At 51.3% G+C, this 9,926-nt stretch overlaps 1 protein-coding gene across 1 annotated transcript in view; it reads left to right on the forward strand.

Moving 5' to 3' along the window:
• Positions 1-1,800: 1,800 nt before the first annotated feature.
• The window catches only part of SLC8A2 (solute carrier family 8 member A2), a 36,032-nt gene continuing 27,906 nt past the window's right edge, over positions 1,801-9,926 (forward strand). Inside the window, exon 1 of the mRNA XM_007942870.2 lies at positions 1,801-2,477. Within this exon, the coding sequence (XP_007941061.1) occupies positions 1,801-2,477 (677 nt within the window). The remainder of the gene's footprint in view (positions 2,478-9,926) is intronic.

Here is a 9,926-nt window from a genome sequence, read left to right on the forward strand (position 1 = left end):
AAACCCACCAGCCACTCGTCGGAAGGAAGATGGGGCAATCTACTTCCGTAGTGATACTGCCTCGGAAACCCAAGGAGGGGTCGCTATGAGTCGGGTCTACGGCACATAACAACAACAGTTACCATGGCAGTGTGAAGGTGGGACAGAGGAACTAGGAGTGGGGGCCCCTCTGTCATCTGGAGAGAGAAACTGGGAGCCATGGAGTTGATGCTGTGTGACGTTGGGCAAGTTATTTCACCTCTCTGAGCCTTAATCCTTTCATCTGTGAAATGAGTGGAGATTTCCCCACAGGGAAATGGGATCATTTTGGAGAGAGTGGCTAGAAGAACTTAAAAAAAAAAGAAGAAGGAGGAGGAGGTGACATGAAGACCTGGGAGAGGAGAGGGTGCAAAGCTTGTGGATCTGTGGGGAAGAGTGTTTCAGGAAGGGGCAACATGTGCAAATGCCCTGAGGCGCCTGGTGTGTTTGAGGAACCCGTGTCTTGTCTAGGTTTCCTCCTCCTTGGTGCATGTGTGTCTGCAGAACCCAGAATTGTGGCTCCTGGGCCTGGAGAGCTTGTGTATTTGCACAAATGCACACTCCCATCTGAGGACGACCAGGTATGGTTGTGCCGGGCGTGCACCGCACAGTGGTATCGGGCTGAAGAAGGCAAGTTAGGGCTGAGCAAGGACCCACAGACCTGGGAGTGTGGCTGTGGCAGAGTGAGTGAGGGGGAGGGGAAGGGAGATGGGGTTAGAGAGGGAAGGGGGATCAGATATGGGGAGGCCTTATCTGGGGTGAAGACCCGAGCAGGGTCGTGAGCTAATTTGCTTTTTTAAGGAGCTGAAACCCAAGACCAGAGGCAGGGAGAGAAGCGCCCAAGCAATAGAGACCCACACGCCTCGAAACAGGACGGAAAGCCTAACACAGGGTCTTTTAACACAGCTGCCAGAGACTGTGCAATTGTAAAAACCCAGTAAAAGCCCAGATTAGAGACCCAGGAGCCTGGAGGGAGAGACTTCTGCCACTAGGACAGGGAGGGATTCTCAGTCTCTTTCCCTCTGGGTCAGTCAGAGACCTTCCAGCAGCCCCTCCCAGCTCTATCTGGGAAAGACAGAGTCACGACCCAAACCCCCGAGCAGGAGCCCTGTGAGGGCCAGGGTGGAATCACTTATGAGTTTAAGGCCCCCACTCCCAGGCCCACATGCTGAATAATATACAGACTGTATTCTTTTGTGCCCGACTTCCTTTGTCCATCATCATGTCTCTGAGAGTCATTTGTGTCATTGGGTGTGTCAAGGGCCCATTCCTTTTTCACTGCTGTACAGTATTCCACTGTGTTCTCTGTGCTGCACTGATCTTCTTTACTGCTGGTAGACATATGAGGTTCCCAGATAGGAGAGATTAAAAATAAAGCTGCTATGAACGTTCTTGAGTGCATCTTTTGGGAGACATGTGGACGTGGTTCTCCGGAGCACGTATCAAGGAGTGGAATTGCTGGGTCATAGCGACAGGCTGTTCAGCTGCTGGAGAGACAGCCAAACTGTTTTCCACTTTTTGCACACGCCAGCAGGATTCTCAGTCTTTCTTGGTCCTTCTGTGACTTGTTTTCTTGGTCTCTGGCTTTTTCTCTGTCTCCTTGTGTCTCTTTGTGTCTCTGTGTCTGTCGGCCTCGCTCTGTTCTATCCTCCCTGCATCGGTCCTCAGTGTCCCCCCGATTCTCCACCCCTAACAAGCCTTGACTCCCTCCGTGTGTTGGGGAAGAGTTTGTTCAACTCACCCAGACCCCCCCTTCCCCTCCACAGGACCCCGCCACCCCCCATGGCTCCCCTGGCTTTGGTGGGGGTCGCACTCCTCCTGGGGGCACCCCCCTGCTCAGGGGTGGCCACCCCAACCCCCTCCCCACCGCCTCCCCTGGCCAATGACAGCGACGCCAGCACGGGGAGCTGCCAGGGCTCCAACCGCTGCCAGCCAGGGGTCCTGCTGCCCGTGTGGGAGCCCAATGACCCGTCTCTGGGTGACAAGGTGGCCCGGGCCGTGGTGTACTTTGTGGCCATGGTGTATATGTTCCTGGGTGTGTCCATCATCGCCGACCGCTTCATGGCGTCCATCGAGGTCATCACGTCCAAAGAGAAAGAGATCACCATCACCAAGGCCAACGGCGAGACCAGCGTGGGCACCGTGCGCATCTGGAACGAGACCGTGTCCAACCTCACGCTCATGGCCCTGGGCTCCTCGGCGCCCGAGATCCTTCTGTCGGTCATCGAGGTCTGCGGCCACAACTTCCAGGCGGGCGAGCTGGGCCCGGGCACCATCGTGGGCAGTGCCGCCTTCAACATGTTTGTCGTTATCGCCGTGTGCGTCTACGTCATCCCAGCCGGCGAGAGCCGCAAGATCAAGCATCTGAGAGTCTTCTTCGTCACCGCCTCCTGGAGCATCTTCGCCTACGTGTGGCTTTATCTCATCCTTGCCGTCTTTTCCCCAGGTGTGGTACAGGTGAGCAGAATCCTACAGACCTACCTCCTTGGTACATGTGTGTGTGCAGAATCCGGAGGGTGTGGCTTCCGTGTGCGGAATCCGGAGGGTGTGGCTTCCTGGGCTGGGAGCGCTTGGCTGTGTGCATAAACGCATGCTCATATCCGAGGGCCGCCACGTACGGTTGTGCAGGTTGCGTACTGCATAAGGGCACTGAGTCTAAGAGGACAAGTCAGGGCTGGAGTCCAGCCCATGCTCCCAAGCCTTATCTCTGGATGGCTTTGCAGGCCTTGGCAGGGGCTCATCTGCCCAGAGGGGGCACTGTTGTGCAATGTATCCATGCAGATTCTACAATGTACCCACCACTGAACTCTCCCAGAGGCCTTGTACTTCCTAGTGAGCCCCTGTGATCTGTGGAAGGCTTGCTGCAGTTCACAGCCTCGCCGGGTATTGGCTGGGTTTACTCACATGGTTCCCCATGCCCCCTACCTTCTACATAATTGATTCCTAGCCTTGCAATGAGACGTACCCCTGGTGCATAATTCATGATCCACTTGCATAATCCGGCCTGGTGTTTCCTGACAGTGATCCTCAGTGGGGGTAGCTTGGAGTGATTTGCATAATTTATCTGCGGGCTTGTAGGGAGGCATGCCCACATTGCATAATCCAGCTCTGTCCTTGCCGGAGATGCGGTTGTGGGCTGTGTCATTCATTCATCATTCCTCTTTGATTTCTGATGTTGGGATCACCTGTACTGCTTTGGTGTAGTTTACACGCACATGCCATCCGATGCAGGTATAAACCCAGTGACTACTTCACATAATTTATTCCAATTGTGGAACAAAATTCCAACCCACAGCTGTATCATTTACACCAACATTTGCATAATTATTTGCTTCTCATTTACCCGGCGTGTTAACCTGCATACTGCATCTCTTCCTTGAAAAAACACTTACCTAATTTATTTCCCACAATCCCGCAGCAGCCACCTGTATTTGCATAATTTATTTGTAGGCTCGGTCTAATTCATTCTCATGCATGCATCATTTTCTTAAGGGGGCCCAGGATTCTTTCTTACTTGTGTGTGATCTGTACCTGCCTTTCTGTCAGTTTTTTTTTTTTTTGCTGCTTATAGTTTCTTCCCAGGAAGAATCTGAAGCTATAGGTATGAAAATGCTTTGCAGCTGACATAATAAAGGCAGAAGGGGGCCCCAGAAGACAGGGATGAGACAGAGAGAGAAAGTTAACTGCAGTTGACACAGGACTGCAGCACGGAGCTCCCTGGCTGCCATGGAGAAAAGTGCTGACTGACGGTCACAGAATTCTCATGTGCTGTTAAAAAGGATGGTGTTTAAAAGGCTGTGGAAAAGAATTGCAGACACCATGGGATAGAGGTGAGGTAGAGACAGGGATGGAGGAGCTGTTTCCCTAAGAAGGAATGGGCTCAGTCTTAGCGAAGGGAAAAAGAGAATAAAACACTTTGGGTGGGAAAGCAACTAGAGGGATAGGAGTAACATGGAGACCACATATGGGACATTTTCACCAAAGACCTGGAAGATCGGGGGTTAGATAAAGATAAAGATGACCTCAATTCCTCCCAAGAATGAGAGGTCAGGATCCCAGCTCCGGATCTTCTCCAGAATTGCTGTGTGACCTCAGGCAAAGCCCTACCCTCTCTGAGCCTGTTTTCACACCTGAACCGTAACAGGGTTGAAATAGACCAGTGGTTCTTGACTACAGGCATACCTTGGAAATATCACAGGTTCTCTTCCCCTGTAGCCCAGCAAATGCCATCCTAAAGCAAGCCACAGAACTTAAAACATAACAGAAAAGTTATGTTTCCACGATAGCATAGTCTGTGAAGTGCTCAAGCGCATGATGAAAAAGCTTGAAATACTGTGAGAATGACTACAATGTGGCAGAAAGAGCACGTGCTGTTGGTTGGTAAAATGTCGCAAAGACTTGCTTGACGCAGGGTTACCATAAAACTTTCAATTTGTGAAAAACGCAGTATGTGCGGAGCGCAATAAAACGAAGCGCAATAAAACGGGCTGTGCCCGTATTCATTCCAATGCTCTTATTTTGTTACATCCCTTTACTTTTAGATACTGTCACATGCTACCTAGATACCCTGGCTCTGAAATTCTCAGGTAACAGAAGAGAGGCCTTGCAGCCTCGGGGTTTGGTGCGTGGACCGTGGAGCCGGGTGGCCTGGATCAAATCCCCCCTTTGCTGCTTGCTAGCTTTGTGACCTAGCTACCTAGTTACTTACCTTCCCTGTGCCTCTGTTTCCCCTAAAATGGAGGTCATCATAGTATCTCCCTCATTAAGGCTGCCATGAGGAACAACTGTTAATTATTCTTACCTTTAACTAACTTGTCTATACACGTGTGTGGGGGAAGAAGGACCCCTGATGGCGTAGTACTTGAGCATTCAGCTACTGACCCGAAGGTCAGTGGTTTGAATCCGCCAGCCACTCCGTGGGAGAAACATCTGGCAATCTCCTTCCGTAAAGATTGACAGCCTGGGGGCAGTTCCACTCTGTCCTCTAGGGGCGCTGTGGGTCAAAATCAAATCCACAGCAGTGGGTGTGGTTGAGGCTTTGCTTCCATAAAGATTGACAGCCTGGGGGCAGTTCCACTCTGTCCTCTAGGGGCGCTGTGAGTCGGAATCACTCCAGGCAGTGGGTGTGGTTTGGGCTTTGCTTCTGTAAAGATTGACAGCCTTGGAGACCCTGTGGTGCAGTTCCACTGTGTCCTCTAGGGGCGCTGTGAGTCAGAATCCACTCAGTGGCAGTGGGTTTGGTTTGGGATTCGCTTCTGTGAAGATTGACAGCCTTGGAAGCCCCGTGGTGCAGTTCCACTCTGTCCTCTAGGGGAGCTGTGAGTTGGAATCACTTGATGGCAACAGGTTTGGTGTTTTTGGTATGCCTGTGGGAAGGAGCCCTGGAGGTGCAGTAGTTAAACACTTGGCTGCTAAATAAAAGGGTGGCTGTTTGAACCTACTCAACAGTTCCGTGGCAGAAAGACCTGGCAATCCAGTTCTGTAAAGATCACAGTCTAGAAAACCCTCTGGGGCAGTTCTACTCTGTCATGTGGGGGTTGCCATGAATCAGAATTGACTTGGTGACATCTAACAACAACACAAACAACACACATGGAGCCCAGAGTAGTACAGATGGTAACTAATTGAACAAGCTGAGTCCACCCAGGTGCCTAGGAAGAAAGTCATGGCCATCTACTTCCCAAAAATCAGCCAGTGAAAACGCATGGGATGTTTCATGGGACCTCCCAGTTAATTAGCCTAATAACATGTGTAGTGCCTCTGTCCTGCTTCTTAGTTCACTGTGTAGTGCCTGGGGTCTTAAAAGATTGCATGTGGTCATCCAAGGTATAACAATTGGTCTTCATTCATTTGGAGCAACAGAGGAAGAAGTCTCCTTTGCCAAGAGACCAGAGGAACTGGATGGTGCCCAGCTACTGTGACTGAACGTTTTGATCAAAGATTCCATAGAAGAATCCTGATCAAAAGGGGGAAAATATAGAACAGAATTTCCAATGCTTGTGGACTCAGATTTCATGGCTTGTGGAGCTGTGACATTTGGATGAATCCCTGAAACCACTGCCCTGAGATCATCTTTAAACCTTAAACCAAAAATATCCCCTGAAGTCTTCTTAAAACCAAACAACAGTTTAGCTTAACTAAACCAAACAGAACCAAACTCAATGTCACTGAGTTGATTTTGACTCATAGCAACTCCCACTAGGTTTCCATGGCTGTAAATCTTTACGGAAGTAGATTGCCCCGTCTTCCTTCCATGGGGCAGTTGGTGGGTTTGAACCACTGACTTTCTGGTTAGCAGTCAGATAGGTGCCTTATCCACTATGCCACCAGAGCTCCTTCTAGTAAAATGTATCTGTCTTGGGGATTCTGCTCTTTTAGGAACTTTCTAGATGGGATCGAAGTGCCACCAGCAGTGAGATTATGTGAATGGAGGAGGGGCACTCAGAAAAGGCGGCGAGAATGGCCGCCCAAGTCGAACAAAGTCATCAGCCTCACTGAGTTGTCCGTGTAAGAGCTGCTGAAACTGGTGTCTCTTTTGCTGTATGTTTATAACGGCAACAAAATAAATAAAATCATATTTAATAGAAAAAAGAAAATTCGGTGACACACAGTTCTACCCTGGAGCACGTGGGGTCTCCAATGGTCAAGAGTGGACGCCATGGCAGTTGGCTGTTAACACACGTGGCTTCTCACCTGTGTAAGTCAGTATAATGCCTGAACCATGGGTGACCCCACAGGTATTTGACATACCAGTGGCATAGCCTCCAGCCTCACAGCAACTCACAAGCCACCACAGTACGACACACTGACAGGAGGGGGGTGGGGGCGGATATAAAGAGAAGCATGTGGAACCGAACCTCCGGAGTTTCCATGAGTGAATGCTTCTCTGGCCCTCCACTTGACCAGGCACGACGTCCTTCTCCAGGGACTGGTCCCTTCTGAGAATTATCGCGCAAACAATAAAGATCCCCAGGGCCGTCCTGAGCCCCACTCACACCCCAGGTCATGTTCACAGCACCCAGGGGCCACAGGAGGAGGAGGAGGGTGAGGAGTTTCTAAAACCATTTTTTATTTACCTGCAGGGAGGAAAGTAGATCCCGGGGCGTTGAGAGATTTTTCTGATGAACCGAGAATCCCGTCACAGTAGATACAGGGCGTCAGTTCGATTAATATAAGGGCAGGGCGTTCATTGCACAGCTTGTCCTGAAAATTTGGTTTCTGTTCACCAGCCTGCCTGGTGGCTTTATATGGTTCTGTCCCCAAAGCCAAACCAAAAACCAAACCCAAACCCACTGCCATCAAGTCGATTCTGACTCATAGCAACCCCCACTGGGTTTCCGAGGCTGTAAATCTTTATGGAAGTAGATCGCCTCATCTTCCTCCAGCAGAGCAGCTGGTGGATTCGAACTTCCAACCTTCTGCTTAGCAGCCAAACACCTTCCCCACCACGCCACCAGAGCCTCTTTGCTGTCTCCAAGTCTTGCCTTTTCTCTGAACTACCAGTAAGCACAGAGACAACAGGAAGTGGAGACTGGCTCTTAAAATTATTGTCTCCGCCAGGCTAATTTCTTCTAAGGTACTTCTGGATATAAATATTCTTTCATCTTTTCTTCCTTCTCTTTATGGAGAAAGGTCACACTTGGATTTTTTTTACATGAGTATTTTCCAGGCAAGCAGCCAAGTCCTGGTGGAGGGTCTCCTGGCTGGACTCAGGTGTGTGGTGAATGACATGTAGATAAAAAAACAAACAAACAAAAAAAAAAAAACCCAGCAACCGTGGAGTTGACCCCACCTCCCGGTGACGCCACGTGCGTCGCAGCAGAGCGGGGCTCTGTAGGGTTTCAGTGGCTGACTTTTCAGAACCTAATCACCTGGCTTTTCTTCCAAGGTACCTCTGGATGCACTCGAACCCCCATCTTTCAGTTAGCAGCTGAACACATTAATAATACCAGTAATAATAATAACCCCAAAACCAAACCCGCTGCCATTTAGTCGATTCTGACTCATAGCGACCCCCATTGGGTTTCTGAGATGGTAAATCTTCACGGAAGTACACTGCCCCATCTTCCTTCCGTGGAGCAGCTGGTGGGTTTGAACTGTTGACCTGTTGGTTAGCAGCCAAATGGCTTATGCACTAAGCCACCAGAGCTTCTTAGTAATAGTAATGGCAGTGTTATATGTTGTTGTTGTTTGCCGTCGAGTTGCACCTGACTCATAGCGACCCCTCCTTGGGTTTCCGAGGCAGTATCTCTACAGAAGCAGATTGCCCCATCTTCCTTTCGAGGAATGGCTGGTGGGTTTGAACCGCCAGCCTTCTGGTTAGCAGTCACGTGCCTTAGGCACTACGCTACCAGAGCTCCCAGTGTTCATTATGGTGATGGGAATTTCACGCCTCGAGTATTATTTTCCACGTTAGGAACCGACAGTGTGTGTTGCCATGTTTGTTCGTTCGTGTGGGCACCTGGAGAGACCCCATAAGCTGCAGACTCGACTGTAATCTTTACAGAAGCAGCTCCCCAGGCCTGGATCTTCCGCGGCCATGCTGGTTGGGTTTGAACAGGCAACCTTTGGGTCACTAGCCAGGTGCAGGCCGTCTGCACCAGCCAGGGGCCTTAGGAACTGAGCATGTTGGGTGCCAGGGCTGCCTAAATCATTCCACCTTGAGGATGTTCCCATTTAACAGACTGAGAGACTGAAGCAGGCATTCTTCTTGTAGCAGCTGGATGTGAACTGGGAACTGCCTTGTGTATCTGGAGGTGGGGGGGTGGGCAGCTGCCAACATGGGGGCTCCATTTATGAGGCCAAGATGTGACAAACTGGACTTTTGTTTCTTTTAGTGCTGTAGTCCTGTCCCCAAGGGGAGAGTGTGGCAAGGGCTGTGGTTACTGGGGGACAACAGAGGAGGGGCTCTGGGAGACGGGAGCAGAGAGGAGACTGTGAATGGTGGGTGTGGGTGTGGGGAGAAGTGGGAGCTGTCCCAGGTAGCAGGGCAGCAATGGGGCAGGGGGAAGAGGGGTGGAGGGAGAGATGCAGGCAGGGGGCCAGGCTCTGCCTCTTGACAGGAGCTGGGACCACAGCGAGGGGACATGTCGGTCACTTGGTGGTGGCTGAGGATGTCTGGGTCCTCGGTGCCTGGGAGGGTGTGGTTGTCAGTACACCAGAAAGTGGAGGATGGATGGATGAGGCGTTCAGGAGCGAGACAGGCCCAGAGAGGGCGAGAGGGAGCTCCGGAGACGAAACAGAGAGAGAGGAAGTGGCTCGGAGAGACACGACGCTGTAAGAGAAGACGGGCACTGTGAGAGCATCGCAGGGACGAGAGAGAGACAGGCATCTCCAAGAAGACAGAAAGGAAGGGCACGGAGACAGGAGGCAGCGGCAACAAGAGAGAGAGGACAGAGTACGAGAGACTGAGGAGAAAAGAGAAAAGGAAACTGAGGGGCAGAAAATGAGACAGATACACAGAGAGACAGGCACAGACGCACAGACACACAGACACAGAGAGAGATGGAGACACAGAGAGAGATGGAGACACAGAGAGAGACAGATGCAGAGGGAGAGAGATGGAGGAGGGGGCGAGAGAGAAATGGGCGTAAGAGAGAGAGAGAACAGAGAGAAACAGGCTGAAATGGAGAGAGAGCAAAACAGAGACAGGGACTGAGAGAAACGGGGGGGAAAGACAGGAGCCGGGAGAGGCAGAGAGGAACAGAGAGGGACAGACCAGAAGGCTGAGATGTCAGAGGTGGGTAGAGGGAGTGGAGTGGCGGTGCTCGGAGGCAGGGATGGAGGGGACACACTGAGAGGCACCAGAGGTAGCAGGATCTGGCAGGGCAGGAAGAGCAGGTGGGCGCCCCCTGGCAGTGAGGCGGGGCGGCGAGGAGCGGGCGGGCGCCCCGTGGTGGCGGGGCAAA

This window comes from Orycteropus afer, unplaced genomic scaffold (assembly GCF_000298275.1).
Source record: "Orycteropus afer afer isolate SDZICR_OR568_19922 unplaced genomic scaffold, OryAfe1.0 scaffold00099, whole genome shotgun sequence".
NCBI lineage: Eukaryota > Metazoa > Chordata > Mammalia > Tubulidentata > Orycteropodidae > Orycteropus > Orycteropus afer.